Source organism: Liolophura sinensis, chromosome 7 (genome assembly GCF_032854445.1).
Source record: "Liolophura sinensis isolate JHLJ2023 chromosome 7, CUHK_Ljap_v2, whole genome shotgun sequence".
Taxonomy (NCBI): Eukaryota; Metazoa; Mollusca; class Polyplacophora; order Chitonida; family Chitonidae; genus Liolophura; species Liolophura sinensis.
Window position 1 is genome coordinate 1,234,084 of NC_088301.1, and position 17,027 is coordinate 1,251,110.

Below are 17,027 nucleotides of genomic sequence, written 5' to 3' on the forward strand. Positions count from 1 at the left end.
AAGGATGGATAGGTCGATACATACCATTGGCTGGTTTAGATTAATTGGCCAATCAGGGAGCTCGTTTTAGAGCACACTAGATCGATCTCAGCTGCGTTGTCACTATGGAGATCTCACTAGCCGCCAGGTAGCGCTGCACATGTCATGTGACTAGCGATCATTCAAAATGGCCGATGATACCGAGTCGCACATCGAATAATGGAACCTAAAATTAACTTCATTTTCATTATTGTTCACCTTGTTTGGAACATTTGTTTGGCAAATTCGTCAAATAAGACATTGGTAATGCCCACTGTATTTGTCAGCTTCGGACAGCAACACATACTTTCAGTCTGCTACTGAAAATCTTTACAAATTTCTGTCTAGTGCTCGTGTTAAGCTTGACGTGGTACAATTTCCATGTATATTGAACTTCTTAATTGTTAAATATCGACAACATACTTTTTACAGTTATACATTTGTTCACTTATTTGAAAACTAGGTTGCTGTAAACTAGCGAGACGATTTCCTTGAAATTAAGACCTACATGCCTTCCTGTAAGTCTGTTCGTCTAACTTTAAGAAATATGTTAACTGACGTTACATTTGGCCTGGTTCATTTAGATGGACATTCCGTTATCTTTAAAAAAAAAAAAACGCCGCAATTTCAAAGTTCCACCTCCTTCCCACTCCTGGCATTTGAACCCCCTCTTTTGCTCACTGACTCAATGTTACTATGAATATTAGTTCTGTTAAATTAAAAGTTGAGGCCTATTTTCCTGCAGCAGGTAAATATAAGAAATTGTTGAAAATAGACCTCAACATTTAATTTAATTGAACTCATGTGAATATCAGAATTGTAAAATGGCACATTGAGTAGATCAAGTCCATCAAAGGGACTATATTTTGGTTATTAGTACCTTATGGACATCATGACTGAGCCTGCTGGTATTTTGAAAAAAGCAGTGCACAATTGTGAATTTGTATTTGGTTTGTGCACTGTCTAAATAAGTTCTTGCTGCTCAAAGGTATATTTCCTGTACATGTTAATATGCTACTTCACAGTTAAATTTTGGACATTACAACCTGTACTGGTACTCTGAGACATATTGAATGTATGAATGATTATGGTTTAATGCCACATCGCTGAGACACATTGAAAATCATAAATTTTCGGATTCTTAAAACATTAACAAGATCATTTGGCCTTCAGTATAAAGCATTATTCTAGAGTTGATACCTTACATATAGTTTGGCCTTAGCCCTCCATATCATTTAGTGTGGTGGAAAGTAGTTTCACATTGATCCACCTACATAACTTCTTTTGTCTCTGGTAAAAAAAAAAAACATTTTGTAAACTTTAATCACTTTGGTTTGAATTTTTGTCTATCATGTTTGGCCTCCATATCTAGCGAAGACATTCTGCTCCCACAGTGGTAAATTGTGCAGCCCAGTAACAGTATTTGATCCAACATAAGTTGACGTGCTAATTCAGTTCCAAGAGAAATGTTTGAATTTTTAAACGTTTATGAAGGAAGCTCATTGGAATAAAAAAAAAAAACATGATTAAAAAAGCATAACTGTAAGTTTCCTCAAAATCTTTGGCAATAACACTGAGTGGGAGGCATGACAGCAATTAAGGATATTTTCCTGGAATGATATGGGAAAGGTTGTCATTTGTGGCTACATGTATGTATTTGCAATGGGTCACTTGTAGTGGCGCTGAATGGTGTAAGCTGAGGCAAAATTGGAACAACAGAAACAGTTCTGGTGTGATCCTCTTAGACTTACAAAATAAGTATTAATATCATGCAGATTTGGTGGAATTTAGGCAAGACTTATCAAGAAGATATTGAATATTTTGCCCATCTGTTAAAATGTAAAGGCTTTGACCCTGGTTTAGGGAGAGTAACAAATATGGGCTCAATTTACTGCAGTGTTAAAGTGTCTGTTGAGGCATTGCAGACTGGGTAAATGACAAAACAACACTATAAATAAATCTACGAAAAAAAAGTTCATTTTAATGGTGTAGTGCAATAATTTCAATGCAAACTTGCTTTCTAGCATCTTAAAGTGTTTCCCTTTGAAGACATTCTACACATATTAATTCTTTGTAGATAGAAGTGTGCTCACACCTTTGCCCAGGGCCTCTGAGAAACAGTAGTGTGGTAAAGCAGAATTGTGAACATAATGTCATCTTGGATCGGTGTTGTTTAAACAGTTCAGTCTCGCCTTTTCATGATGAAGGTGTTCTTGGGTAAGTTTCCATAAAGCAAGGAAAGTTTTTGAACATATAAAATGAAAAGCATATAAAGAACTGAACAAATTACCATCAAAACTGATCTGTTTTTCCTGCCTGTAGAATTTACTCAAGAAAAATGTTTGTGATTTGTGAATTAAAGTGTATTTTATTTGCTATTTTAGTTATCAGGAGTTGTCATATATACATTTTTTTTTGTTTTTTTTTTTAAATCCAAATTAATGATGAACGTGGCTTTTTTTATTATACAAAATAGCCAGTATGGTGTATATGACATAATTTCAGCTGTTTTGTAGATTCTAGGAAATGTTGTCTTATTGTTTAATTGAGGAGTTTTGAGTTTAAACTTACCACTAAAGGTAATAAAAAGTCCTACTGTAGCAAATAACCTATCAAAACTGTTGTGCAACTGTTTTGATCACATTTACATGGGCATTTGGAAAAGTTGCTCAATAAGTAATGTAGAGAAGACGCATTATGGAGAAAATTGAAGATGGATTGAAAACTGGATGGATTGAAAATTGAAAACTGGATGTTTGTGAGCTAGAATTCTGTGAACAGATGAGCGGTAAGTTAATTTCCAGAAAAGTTACCAAACATTTTTCACCAGTCACATGAAACAGTAAATGTAATACTGTTTTTACCTTGTTTTACAACAAAAGTGTTTGTCTTTTTTTTTTTTTGACCTGGACAGGATTGACCTGAGTGGATGTCATCTTCATCACCTGAACAGCTCTCTTCAACACTTCACACATGTCAGTACAGTGTAAGTCAAATTTTTTTTTTTCTGTGAACATCATGTGATTTTGTTTGTCAGTTTTATTTTACTTAAATTGTACAAAGTAAGTACTTAGGAAGTTTTTACTGTTATTATTCTATAAACCTTAGCATTATCATTGTTCAGTGTGAATTTTTTGTATGTGAAGTGGTTTTGAGAAAGTCATAATATGATAATAAGTTTTTTGTTGATCTCAAGCCACAAATCTTTGTTCATGCCTTTACAAAGTTTGTTTCATTTTCCAGAGTTTTAGATGACAATCCCTTAGAGCAAAAGGATGTTAATGATAGCCAGTTTTATGGCTTATCCATGATGGATTATTTGTAAGTTAAATTATTTTTTCTTTGTGTATTATGGAAACCTGTGGCAGGTTTTACAGTAGTGCTCCATGTACACTGATCTTACATGCATGTAGTTTCAAATCACTTGCTTTTCTGCAAAGCAACATACACATTTAGCCATCAGAGGAGATGAAAATCAGTGTTTCACACGTGAGGAATTTTTTGTAGTGACTTACCAGAGGTCAGCAGTTTACTCCAGACACTCATAAATCGAAATGTTGTTGTCTTATTATATTCTTGTGCATAATTTTAAACACCAATAAGTCAGTTGATACTATCGTTTTGTGTAAAGTTATTGTTGTTTAAAGGGACGTTTATTTCTTTTAAGATTTAAGAGGAGCAGCTTGTAACTGAGTGGTTACACTTAAGTCCTTTAGTCACTAAGACGTGAGATGAGGGTTCAATCCTGACCTTGGTCAGGGAAGTTGTACATTGTCCTGCTCTCAGTGATTGTGCCCGGCTGTATGTAGGAATGTCTGGCAGCAACCAGCAGATGGTCGTGGGTTATCCCCCGGGCTCGGCTCAGTTACCTCCCAACATAATGCTGGCCACCATTATATTAGTGAAATTTGGGGCCTCCGTGGCTCAGTTGGTTAGCGCGCTAGCGCAACTTAATGACCCAGGAGTCTCTCACCAATGCAGTCGCTGTGAGTTCAAGTCCAGCTCATGCTGGCTTCCTCTCTGTCCGTAAGTGGGAAGGTCTTCTAGCAACCTGCGGATGGTCGTGGGTTTCCCCCGGGCTCTGCCCGGTTTCCTCCCACTATAATGCTGGCCGCCGTCATATAAGTGAAATATTCTTGAGTACGGCCTAAAACACCAATCAAAATAAATAAATAAAGTATAAGCGAAATATTCTTGAGAAATTCATAAAACACCAATGAAATAAATAAATAAATAAATCTTAGTGAACATGTGACTTTGGTTTGCGCAATCCATCATTCAAAGTAGACCGCTTTCCTTTCACCGGTATGGTGTGAATATCTGTACCCTACTTGTGGGAAAGTTCACCAGTGACTTGCCAAAGGTCAGTGGTTTATATGGTCATTCTGGCTTTCTACATGCGTAAAAGTGACGACCAATATTGTAAGTGAAAAATTTATGAGTATGACGTGAAACAACTGTGAGGTAAATAAATTTAAGACTTTATGGGCCAATGGCACTTTACACAACTAGATTAATTATGTGGGGGAAATTCTGTTTGTGCTGTTCAGATTTTGATGTCTCACATAGGTCATATATGATATATTAATATATAAGCTTCTTAAATGGTAAAATGTGGAACATGACTATGTGCTTAATATTTTGGCAAAGTGATACATGTATTCCAAGCTGCACTTGTCTTTGTGCAGATATGTGCATAATAGTATCTGGTGTGTTTATGTTACGTATCACTCCAATCTGTTTTCTGTGAGGTGAACTGCATGCTAATGTTTGACTCTGTCTGATTTTCAGAAGTTTGCCCTCTACATTAAATTGCCCGGGTGGTAACGAGTCCTGGGAGATGTCGAAGTATTTGCCTCAGAAAACTGTGTGCCAGGGACAACTGGACCTGTGTACTGTAGATAACTGTGAGTGCCATTGATGTCTGAGTGAGACATATGACAGCTCTGGACTGAACAGAATTGACTGGACTGAAAAAATTAAAATACAAGTGTCTGTGCTAAAGACTTTAGCTTTAACCTGTCTGATCTCATGATTCTAATGCCAACCAGTCAGTTAGCCAGGTCAGGTATGACAACTGTAGCAAAGGGAGACCAGAATTCTCTGCCCTATAGCTTACATGAGCTAATTTGTGGTGCCCTGTTGGAGTACTGTTCATAAACTAGGGTTGGTCTCCCATGACTTTGGCTGTCTTACATTATTGAGTGTCTGGTGTAAAGTCTGGTAGCTTAACCGTAACACGAATATGTATACAACATGCACTTCGAAGTACCTCAGCAACACACTGGTACACTTGAGCTCTGAAACCCTGGCCTTCCACCCAGATGACTTGTACACAAAACTATTCTTTTTCCGCACCAGTTGAGATAATTTACATGCAAAAGATTCAGAGCAGGGAGACATTCCACCATAAGTCCAACAGTGGAGGCTTTGGTAATTTTTAGAGGATGCAAACATTGTTGGTTATGCATCCCATCCATGACCCCTTCTAGACCTTCTAAGCTGGAATAGAAGCGCCCTGTAAGCCTTAGGTTGGTGGTTCAGATATGTAGTGTCTTGCCCATTGACAGTGTTACCTTGTTGTTGTTGTAGTCACCTGTCCACACCATTCCCATTGTCTTCCTCGTGGCCCTGGGCTCAAGGATTGTCTTTGTGATGGTGGTTTCTATGGTTACAAGTGCTTAAGATCTGTAAGTATGCATCCTATATTAATTAGTTTCATACAGCTGTCAGTGCAGATGAAGTTAGACATGTTTGAAATCCAGCTGGATGTGTTAAGTAAACATTGTATTTCTGAAAGGTAAGCTGCGAAAAATAACACAGATCTGTAATCTGCCAAGTACCCTGACTCACCAGTTGGTAACAGCACTGTATTTTATAGGTACCTTCCATCTTAAAGAATACATGGCATTGTTTTAGTGTTGTGCTAGATTTGCTCTGCATTTTGATATGACACTTATTGTATTTGTTTCCTTCATATTGGTTTGTGTGTCAAGAAGAGTTGAGTTACCTTCAATAAATAAAGATATTATTATAAATATGTTCCTATTTTAAACAGGCGCTGCCATTTGCTTTTATTGTGTGTCTGGCACAGTGTCTCTGTTTTATTCCCCCAGGGACATTTTCCCACAGAGTGGTACCTGATAGGTCTCTGTAGCAGCACTGTGGCTGTCTCTGCACTACTCTGGTGCACACAACGACGACACGTCATCCAGCAAGAAGCAGAGATGATGACCCAGATGAATCTCCAGGAAATTCAGGATCACCATGTCTTGACTTTAATGTTCATGCTGATCTTTCACCAAGTACGACCAAAAATTGTCAATGTTGCCTTATCGTTTATTGTTGCTTTTATCATTTATGGTTTGCACTGACCTTAATACAACAACTTCTCAGTGTGGTGGTCTTGCAAATTATGGCTGCGACAGGCTGTTGACTTGACCTTTAAGGTGACAAGTAATGCTGCTTAGGACCCAGAGCAACCAAAACTTGATAAGATCAAAAGGTTTTAAATAGATGATAAGAAAGACTAGTAATACACCTACACGTAGGTCAGGGTACAATGGGACATCATTCTGTTGTTTAGCTAAAAACCTCATTGCTTTGCTGAGGGTACATATAATCAGGTGGAACATAAAGACAAAAGATGACACCTGAGGCATACACCTGTTGAATATACATAGTAGTGATCTATTTTTTCCATCAAGGAACACTTTTGTACCGACCCATTTGGTGATGTATTCGTATACAACAGTGCACTATTTCACCTCTCGATTACCAATATATATATATATATATATATATATATATATATATATATATATATAATATATATATATATCCATGTACTTGTCATTTTTAGCCCATTTTGAATATTGAACGATTGTCTTTCTTATGCCAGTTAAAAATCAGATGACTCTGAATTATCTAAGAGTAAAGAAACTTTAAGAAGCTTGAATTTGATGTGAATTCAGGGTTTATCTGTTTTGAGTGGAATAGGGATGACCAGGTTAAGGTACTTGATCTGTACGTCAGTTCAGGTGTGACCTTCGTGGCCGAGGGGCTGGAGCACGCCAGCGCGGCACATCACCTAGGAGCCTCTCACGCATGTGGCCACTGTGAGTTCAAGCCCAGCTCATGCTGTCTTCCTCTCTGGCCGTACGTGGGAAGGTCCGCAGCAACCTGTGGATGGTCATGGTTTTCGCTGGGCTCTGCCCAGTTTCCTCCCACCATAATGCTGGCTGCCATTGTTATAAGTGAAATATTTTTGAGTACGGTGTAAACATCAATCGGATAAGTAAATAAATAATATCTTGTGCGTGGCAATCAATGTCGGTTCCGTTTCTCTTCGTCATATGTCACATAACATTGCTCAAAATGAACCTCAAAAAATAAATTGTAGCACATGACTTTGTTGAGTTTATCTTCGATTAACTTCCATTTGGTCTTCGCATAACTCTGCATTTTTCAAACAGCATGGTCAGAACAGAGCCAGTCAAGAGTATGCCATACGCCTAGTCCAATCCTCTCAATGTTGGTGGGGCTTTGCTTACAGCTGGGATATATCCCAGGTTACAGTAAGTGATCAGCACGCTTGTATGGCCGTTTGCACAGTCTAAAGTTCGTTGAATTTTACAAGTCTCTCATCAATATGGGGTGCATATCTACATGTGTGTGGGAAAGTTTGTCAGTAATTAGTCAAGAGGTAGGTGGTTTACACTGGGCATTTCAATGTTCCTCCTTAGCAAAAAGTGACCGCCACCCTACAAACATGAGTGAAAAATTGAGTATAGCGTTAAACAACTATTAAATGAAGTTCGTAAATAAATACAGTGCAATCACGGAGTTACATATTTACACTACTTACACAAGGTCGCACTGCACGGTTAGTGTTTCTTTGATTTCAGCTTAAGCCTTACACCGTGTTTGGCCGTCTGCACAGAGATGACAGCAGGCAGATTGTCTGGCCTGGTATCGGGGTTGTACTCGACAGGATAAAACTTCAGTGGGATCCACGACTCCTATTAAAACACAGGTGTGAGGTCTATCTAGGCATGGGATAGGGGAACTTGTCGACTCCCATCCCCATGCCCGAATTCTCGGCAATCGTCGGAAAGATCGTCAGTAACTTGCCGAGTGTAGGTGGTTTATCCCTGGCAGTACACTTTCCTCCACCGATAAACCGGACTGCCTTCGCATAAGTAAAAAAAATCTTGGCATGACGTTTAACAATCGGACAAGCTGGGTTGTGCTATAGTGGAATCATGGAGACATATATCTCCATGCTCGAATGTGAACTTCGGTGTACATGTACCTTCAACATAGCACTTCACTTAAACAACAGGCCTGTCTCAGCACTACACGGTAATGGTGTGTGACCAATATACATCATTGTAATGTTAGGCAAAAGTTTCGTGACCTTGAAATCCATGTCCCGACGTTGCAATTTGTTGACAAGCAGGCAAAGTCTCGCTCCCGTGTGTCATCAGTTGCAGTCCATCAAGCGCGTTAGATAAGACACAGCATGAAAATTATCAGAATCGAACATTTCGTCAGATTATTGCTTCACCATGGTGGTTGACTGGAATAGCTTTTTGCAACAAAAAATAGGTTCGAGTGAAACCGCCAATATTGTGTAGAGTTCCTTGTCCGACACGCGGCAGTCTAAACGATGATCAAGATTCGTAGAGTTTTACCTCGCGGAATGGCTGCTCGGGTTTAAGGTTTCCCTGCGGAATGGCTGCTCGGGTAAAGGTTTTCCCTGCGGAATGGCTGCCCGTGTTTAAGGTTTCCCTGCGGAATGGCTGCTCGGGTTGAAGGTTTCCCTGCGGAATGGCTGCTCGGGTTTAGGTTTCCCTGCGGAATGGCTGCTCGGGTTTAAAGTTTCCCTGCGGAATGGGTGCTCGAGCTTAAACCATTATAAGGTCAGTAAATGACGTCAGACTACCAGTACACCATTTTGGTCTGAATTACTTTACGCAAGAAAAGTTCCTCATGGCATGGATAGCCTTGGAAAATTTGCCTGTGTTGAAACTTTCTTAATTCTTCAGAGCAAATGCATTTTGGTGAGGCATTTGTTAACTGATCGTGTGTATACAATTGTCTTGTCGCTAATATAGGCATACCTTGGGTTTGCCCAGTTCGGTAATAAAAACTGTCGATACTCGAATACATATTTACTGATCCAAAAAACTTAAATTTTTTCAATGACGATTCTCCGAATACATTCTACAACAAAGAGATATATGACAAAAAAGCACAATGGACTTGGCCTCTCACCTATGCGATCGCTACGAGTTCAAGCCAGCTTATGCTGGCTTCCTCTCTGGTCGTACATTTGCCAGGGACCTGCGGATGAATGTTGGTTTCCCACAGAATCCGGTTTACTCTCACCACATTGATGGCCGCCATCGTATAAGTGAAATATTCCTAAGTACGGCGTAAAATACCAAATAAATAAACAAATTTGTCAGTACTGGTATCATTTCAGGTGAAGAGGCTTCAAAGAGGAGTATAGGCCTACTCTGCGTCGACAAAATTTGTTCTGCACTGCCGAGTCGTGTGAAGAGCGACACAAGTAGAACACCATGTCGCCAGGCCATCTGTAGGCCGCCATTAACAGTAGTAAGCGCTCAACAAACAACAAAAAAAAAACGGTATTTAATCGTGCAATTGAAAGGAAGTAATTTATTACAACATAATGGAATGTGAAAGTTTTTAGCCATTACAATTACCGCATAGGCCCTTTTGAATTAAAGTAAAACCAAACTACGCGTATGTTAGTAGCCTACTGACTATTCACGATCCCGTTTGGACATGCGCATGCAGACAGTTATATTCTCTACCTCGGATCAACACGCACCCTCGTAATTACAACTACTCTTACAACGCAAGGTGACAAACGAAACACAATGATAAACGGCTGATGTTACTTGAGGCACAATACCAATGACTTTCTAGTTTACTCTTTTAGGTATACGTAGGCGTATTATGGCAATATTCTCATTGTTAACTTTCTACAACCGGAACTTCTTTTCCTTTTATTAGCGCTTTTATCTAAATTGACAAAATCGCTCATTGAAAACAAGGATATAATTTAGATCATTTTCGCGGTCAGTGGTTTCAGTGTAGTGTCAATGATCAAGAGTAAGACTCGCCAACTGGATTAGGTTTCATGCTGAAGCTGATTTTGGGGAATTTGACGTGGATATTGTTTTACCGGGTGACGGCCTGAAATGTGATTTAAACGCTTCGCTTGTTATCGAGCGATACTTGTCAATGTAAACAACACTCAATAGAACTTAAAATAGAACTGACGGTATCATAATTAACTACAGCAATACCAACATTTCTCTCCAGGAATTGGTGTTCAAATGCTGGGGTTTTATCCTGTGACAACGGTAGAGATATACGGTGAACCCATAGATACCCCCATCTGTATGATCCACAGAACGCTTGTCAACCAACCTGAAAAAGATGTTCCCATGTATACCTTAGTGTGTGCACACGAAAAGTACTGATTAACCATGATATGGGTTATACAGAAAGCACGTCACCATGTAGGCCCACAGGTATCTGACAAACATCCTAACACACATAGCACCTCACCAGGTATCTGACAAACATCCTAACACACATAGCACGCCACTAGGTATCTGACAAACATCCTAACACACATAGTACCTCACCAGGTGTCTGGCAAACATCCTGACACACATAGCACCTCACCAGGTATCTGATAAAATCCTAACACACATAGCACCTCACTAGGTATCTGACGAACATCCTAACACACATAGTACCTCACCAGGTGTCTGACAAACATCCTGACACACATAGCATCTCACCAGGCATCTGACATGCATCCTGACACACACAGCACCTCACCAGGTATCTGATAAACATCCTAACACACATAGCATCTCACCAGGTATCTGACAAACATCCTGACACATATAGCACCTCACCAGATATCGGACAAACATCCTAACACACATAGCATTTCACCAGGTATCTGACAAATATCCTGACACACATAGCACCTCACCAGATATCGGACAAACATCCTAACACACATACCATCTCAACAGGTATCAGACAAACATCCTGAAGAGGAAAGAAGTAAGCTATGCAGGAGATACATGTCCGCAAATCGTGTAAGAGAGTCAGGGAGCATATTGTAAAGAACGTTTGAGGCTTTTGAGGCTCACTGTTCAAAGATCATCTAACGACGGTCAAATTTAGACGTGAATGAAGTAAATAAGTGGGCTCCGTTTCTCAAAACGCGCGTAGCGCTACCTTCATGTAACTACCATGGCGACGTAATACCTACGATACAAGTCGCCATGCAAGATACGCTCACGTAACGTTACGTGAGCTTTGTTACACGGTCCCCACGGACACCTTGCACAGCTGCCATCATAAAGCCGAACAGCCAGCAGCCACTAGCCATGTATTTGAACAGCTATAGGCACAGCCGTTATGCATATGCACACATAGCATCTCACCAGGTATCTGGCAAACATCGTAACACACAAAGCATCTCAACAGGTATCAGACAAACATCCTGACACACATAGCATCTCACCAGGTATCTGGCACCTCACCAGGCATCCGAAAAACATCCTGACACAAAGCCATAGCACCTCACCGGGTATCTGACAGACATTCTGACCAAGTCATACCACCTCACCAGGTGTCTAACAAACATCTCAACACACACAGTCATAGCACTTACCAGGTATCTGACAAACATTTTAACACACACAGCCATGGCACCTCACCGGATTTACGCCATAGAGATTCTATAAATACCTATAAAATGTATCAAATACTAAAGACATAAAAACTTCCTTGGATGGTCTTCCGGCACTCATATATCTTCCCGATGGCGTGAACATACGTTATTGTATAAAAGTCTTATATACAAGAGGAATTTTGCATCTAGATTTAAACTGCTACGGTCAATCGTTATAAAATGTTGCCACAGTATATACCACAAGCCCTGTGTAGCGTTCCAATATACATGTAGGCTGTACCTTGAGGACACACGCGTGTCTCCCCATTTCCCACCTGGACCCCAGTGTTTGCTATCTCCGGGTTGCGAGCCGCCTCTGTGGGATACAGTTCGATGTTTTCTTTCTCGGCCAGTTCCGACTGTTCGCCATCATTGGTACTGCTTATTTCCTGCGCATTAACTGAATCGATGGATTAAAGCATTAGACAGTGGGAGTATGGTACATGGATGTGAAAGGGAAAAAAGATTACAATGAAGGAAATATCATTGGAAAAAATAGTGAAAATTTCATCTGAAAATAACTTTCGTTTTGTTTTTAGATTTTTTCTTTAGGGAATAAAATGCAGTCAAATTATGATACAACATGTTGGTAATGTCGTAACAACGACGTTTGTATGGTGGTCTGAATGGACCATCATGGTACAGCATGTCGTAATGCCGTAACAACGACGTTTGTATGGTGGTCAGTATGGGCCAGCATGGTAAAGTAGATTGGTAATGCCGTGAAAACGACGTTTGCATGGTGGTCTGTATGGACTATCATGGTAAAGTATGTTGGTAATGCCGTAACAACGACGTTTGCATGGTGGTCTGTATGGGCCATCATGGTAAAGCATGTCGTAATACCGTAACAACGACGTTTTTATGGTGGTCTGTATGGACCATCATGTAAAGTAGGTCGATAATGCTGTAACATCGACACTTGTATAGTGGTCTGTATGGACTATCATGATAAAGTATGTTGGTAATGCCGTAACAACGACGTTTGCATGGTGGTCTGTATGGGCCAGCATGGTAAAGTATGTTGGTAATGTCGTAACAACGATGTTTGTATAGTGGTCTGTATGGACCATCATGTTAAAGTAGGTCGGTAATACCGTAACAACGACGTTTGCATGGTGGTCTGTATGGGCCAGCATGGTAAAGTATGTTGGTAATGCCGTAACAACGATGTTTGTATAGTGGTCTGTATGGACTATCATGGTAAAGTATGTTGGTAATGCCGTAACAACGACGTTTGCATGGTGGTCTGTATGGGCCAGCATGGTAAAGTATGTTGGTAATGCCGTAACAACGACGTTTCTTTGTCCCTAAAAATGGAATTTAATATCAGATTCGCCATGTTGAGCAAAGACACATAAAATTCAGAAGAATTTTATCCAGGCCGGATCAAAAATGCACGATTAATATGTTCCATGATGCCAACAATACATTCCAAACATTTAACCGCATTTAATTCAGTGACCAAAAATTAATAAACTAACTGAACGTATTCTAGAAACAGTTATAATGATTTCTATAATGATGCTTTCTTGTAGGATGTTGTAGGTTTACGAGAAAAGATCCCATTTAAAACTGCACTGAGACAAAAGTAGGTTTATCTTTGTCGTTTTTCATTTCTTTTGCTTGAATAGATTACAAACATAACGATGTATCCGATCCGTTCTATTTGCATTGTCTGCAGAGGAAAGGAGTAAGCTATGCAGAAGATACATGTCCGCAAATCGTGTTAGAGAGTCAGGGAGCATATTGTTAAAAACGTTTGAGGCTTTCGAGGCTCACTGTTCAAAGATCATCTAACGACGGTCAAATTTAGACGTGAATGAAGTAAATAAGTGGGCTCCGTTTCTCAAAACGCGCGTAGCGCTACCTTCATGTAACAACCATGGCGACGTAATACCTACGATACAAGTCGCCATGCAAGATACGCTCACGTAACGTTACGTGAGCTTTGTTACACGGGCCCCAAGCACGCCTTGCACAGCTGCCATCATAAAGCCGAACAGCCAGCAGCCATTAGCCATGTATTTGAACAGCTATAGGCACAGCCATTATGGGCTTCCAGCAGCAGTCACCCAAGTCTAGGACACAAATGTACAGAAAGTTCGCGTTTTCCACCCGGCCGTATGTGGAAAGGTCTGCCAGCAACGTGCGGATGGTCGTGGGTTTTCCCGAGCTCTACAAGGTATGATGTTGGTCTCCTTCATATGAGCATGAGTGAAATGTTCTGGAGTACAGCGTAAAACTAAGGAGCCGTAAAAGGAACATGGCGGTTTTCTATTTTTTTTTAACTATGCGTTTTTTAAATATTTTTTCCACTTTTGCAGGCGGACTTTTACTTTTTTTAAGCAGCCCCCCTCCCCCTCAGAAAAAAAGAAGAAGCTAATTTTTGAGCAGCCGAAAGAAGAAGAACTCGCACAAAATGAGATCGGATGGGAGTTTCTAACCAAGCGAAAAAAAAAAACAAAAACAAAGAAAAACTCCCAATTCCAATCCTGTTACGTTGTTCTTCTCGCTTTTGTTGAAACACTCATGTATGTGACACTGTCACTGGATGATTATCTCGGGCTCCGACATAACTAGGATGGGCCTCGAGCCAATCAGCCAATTTTCGCAAGCAAACATGAATGAGTTAGAGACGCAGAGTGAGGCGATTGCTGGTAACTTTGAGTTAGGGCTACAGGTTAAACAAATACGACATATGCGAAAGAAAAACGACACACAGTTACAAAAAAGAAAAAAGCCTTGTTACTTTTACAGCTCCATATTTTACTGCTCCATTTAAAATACCAATCAAATAAATGAACAGGAAGTTCGACCTGGCAGTATTAAAGGTCTCTACATCGAAGCGCTCTTAGACAAACTGAGGTGGGAGTTTAAATCCGGCTTCCGCAAAAGAGATTCCGCATTCTCGCGGATACTGTCGTGTTTCGCCACTTTCGGCTGTTTTAGTCACCTGATTCTTGCATGGCTTCTGTCACGTTGCTGCTGTCAACCTGGCTCGGTCCCTTCTCAGGGGCGTTCTGTTGGCTGTTTGTCTCATCGATCAATTCCTCTATTACTGCGGTACTGGTAGCTGCTAGGCCTACAATCGGTGCTGTAACTTAAACGACAAGAGTTATAGTGTGCACTGTTTTAGCCTGTTATAGAGTGCGTCCTGCTTTAGCCTATTACAGGGTAAGTCATGTTTTAGCCTAGTATAGGGTGTGTCCTGTTTTAACCTGTTCTGGGATGTGCCCCGTTTTAGCCTGTCCTGGGGTGTGTCCTGTTTTAACCTGTTGTGGGGTGTGTCCTGTTTTAGTCTTTTCTCGGGTGTGTCCTGTTTTAGCCTGTTATAGGGTGTGTCCTGTATTAGTCTACTATAGGGTGTATCCTGTTTTAGCCTGTTCTTGGGTGTGTCCTCTTTTAGCCTGTTCTGGGGTGTGTACTGTTTTAGTCTGGTATGTGATGTGCGATGTTCCAGTCTGCTATGGGGTGTGTCCTGTTTTAGACTGCTATGGGGGTCCGTCCCTATTTTGCCTGCCATGGTGTCTGCCTGTTCTAGCCTGCCATGGTGCCCGCCCTGTTTTAGCCTGCCATGGTGTCCGCCCTGTTTTAGCCTGCCATGGTTTGTGTCCTGCTTAACCTGCCATGGGGCGAGTCCTGCTTTAGACTGCTATGGGGTCCGTCCCTATTTTGCCTGCCATGGTGTCTGCCTGTTCTAGCTTGCCATGGTGTCCGCCCTGTTTTAGCCTGCCATGGTGTCCGACCTGTTTTAGCCTGCCATGGTGTCTGCCTGTTTTAGCCTGCCATGGTGCCCGCCCTGTTTTAGCCTGCCATGGTGCCCGCCCTGTTTTAGCCTGCCATGGGGTGTGTCCTGCTTTTATCCTGCCATGAGCTCTGCCCTGTTTCAGATTGTATGTGGTGTTTTGGCTTAACCTGCCACGAGGCGTGCCCTGATTTAACCTATGGTTTGTGTCCTGTTTTAGACTACTATGGGATCCGCCCTGTTTTAGACTGGTATGAGGTGTGCCCAGGTCCAGTCTGTTATGGGGTGTGTCCTGCTTTAGACTGCTGTGGGGTTCGCGCTGTTTTAGACTATTATTGGGTGCGCCCTGTTCCAGTCTGCTGTGGGATGTGTTCTGCTTTAACCTGCTATGGTTTATGTCCTGTTTTAGATTACTTTTGGATCCGCTCTGTTTTACACTTGTATGAGGTGTGTCCAGGCCCAGTCTACTATGGGGTGTGTCTTGCTTTAGACTGTTGTGGAGGTTCGCGCGGTTTTAGACAACTATGGGGAGTGTTAGTCTGTTATGTGGTCTCCCCTTCTTTAGCGGAATAAATAATGATAAAATTATTTTGTGAAAATGATCGTTTGTATTCTACTGCAGAAAAGATAACTCTATTTAGACCATTAAGATGTCATAGAACCTAAGCAGTAACAGAATCAGATAAACAGAATATTGATATTGACTTTTAAAAAAAAAACCCGTTCTTTCTTTCTTTCTGTCTATGTGTAAAAATACTTCCATTTTTTTAAATAAAATTTGTTGAAGAGAGTTTAATGCGTGGAGAATTTAATTGTGGGTTTTATGAAACACACAGCCGATATGTAGGTACGCTGACGTCCCAAAAAGATTTTCTCACTTTAAGCACAGCTTCTAATGTTGGAACAGCTCTTATTATCCACAAGTAAAAGATTTACTTAAATAATGTTCACAAAAATTTGGATGCTGTGTGAATATCAAGAAAAAAAAGGTGATGTGACGTCAGATTACCCTTCCACTGACAGTAAATGGTCGGTGAAATCCTACCTAGACTTCAAAATTCTAGTATACTACGTGACACCCCAATCAGATATATACATTATGTTGATTTATGTCCCTCTGCACGACATACTCATCTTTATGTACCAACCTTGATTGGAAGCGCCACGGTGAAAACACTGCACACAAACTATCGCCAAGAAAATGTCCCAAACTTGACAAATGCGCGCCATCTTTTGCCGTCGAATTTGTACCGGATAAATTGCTGAAGACTTTATACGTCGAGTTATATTTGCTTAATGACCCGAAATCTAGCTATTAACAACACTAGGCCCACAGTGAGACATTGCATATGCCGTGCGGAGAATAAATTGTATACCGGTACTGTTAGAAAATACACTAATGTACATGTACAGTGGTAGTTTACGTTTACATGTCCTGGGTAATTGTAACATTGCAAAGTCCCC

General features: G+C 40.6%; 2 protein-coding genes across 3 annotated transcripts; one reads left to right on the top strand and one right to left on the bottom strand.

Annotated features, from left to right (window-relative positions):
• LOC135470293 (all-trans retinoic acid-induced differentiation factor-like) lies at positions 1-6,813 on the top strand. The gene is made up of 7 exons (XM_064749145.1): positions 1-282; positions 2,096-2,235; positions 2,933-3,004; positions 3,262-3,339; positions 4,810-4,925; positions 5,611-5,708; positions 6,135-6,813. Exons 1-7 carry the CDS (start codon positions 199-201, stop codon positions 6,390-6,392), a joined length of 846 nt encoding a protein of 281 aa, XP_064605215.1. The 5' UTR covers positions 1-198; the 3' UTR covers positions 6,393-6,813.
• A 2,974-nt stretch (positions 6,814-9,787) lies between these two features.
• On the bottom strand, positions 9,788-16,840 carry LOC135471819 (uncharacterized). Of its 2 annotated transcripts, none has more exons than XM_064751175.1 (4): positions 16,712-16,840; positions 14,772-14,918; positions 12,057-12,215; positions 9,788-10,485 (listed from the first exon to the last, which is right to left on the bottom strand). In XM_064751175.1, exons 1-4 carry the CDS (start codon positions 16,791-16,793, stop codon positions 10,403-10,405), a joined length of 471 nt encoding a protein of 156 aa, XP_064607245.1. In that variant the 5' UTR covers positions 16,794-16,840; the 3' UTR covers positions 9,788-10,402. The 2 variants fall into 2 exon arrangements, with proteins under 2 accessions (XP_064607245.1, XP_064607247.1); XM_064751177.1 differs by having other exon boundaries at positions 14,772-14,912; positions 16,712-16,833.
• Between the last annotated feature and the right edge of the window lie 187 nt (positions 16,841-17,027).

What these genes read in the sequence shown, in the direction of transcription:
- LOC135471819 (XM_064751175.1), bottom strand. Translation starts at nt 16,793, where the DNA reads ATGGCGCGCATTTGTCAAGTTTGGGACATTTTCTTGGCGATAGTTTGT. An exon ending in AGAAGCCATGCAAGAATCAG is followed by an intron (nt 12,216 to 14,771) that starts GTGACTAAAACA and finishes CCATCGATTCAG; the next exon opens with TTAATGCGCAGGAAATAAGC. An exon ending in GACACGCGTGTGTCCTCAAG is followed by an intron (nt 10,486 to 12,056) that starts GTACAGCCTACA and finishes CATCTTTTTCAG; the next exon opens with GTTGGTTGACAAGCGTTCTG.
- LOC135470293 (XM_064749145.1), top strand. Translation starts at nt 199, where the DNA reads ATGGAACCTAAAATTAACTTCATTTTCATTATTGTTCACCTTGTTTGG. An exon ending in CATGATGAAGGTGTTCTTGG is followed by an intron (nt 2,236 to 2,932) that starts GTAAGTTTCCAT and finishes TGACCTGGACAG; the next exon opens with GATTGACCTGAGTGGATGTC. An exon ending in CCTGTGTACTGTAGATAACT is followed by an intron (nt 4,926 to 5,610) that starts GTGAGTGCCATT and finishes TTGTTGTTGTAG; the next exon opens with TCACCTGTCCACACCATTCC.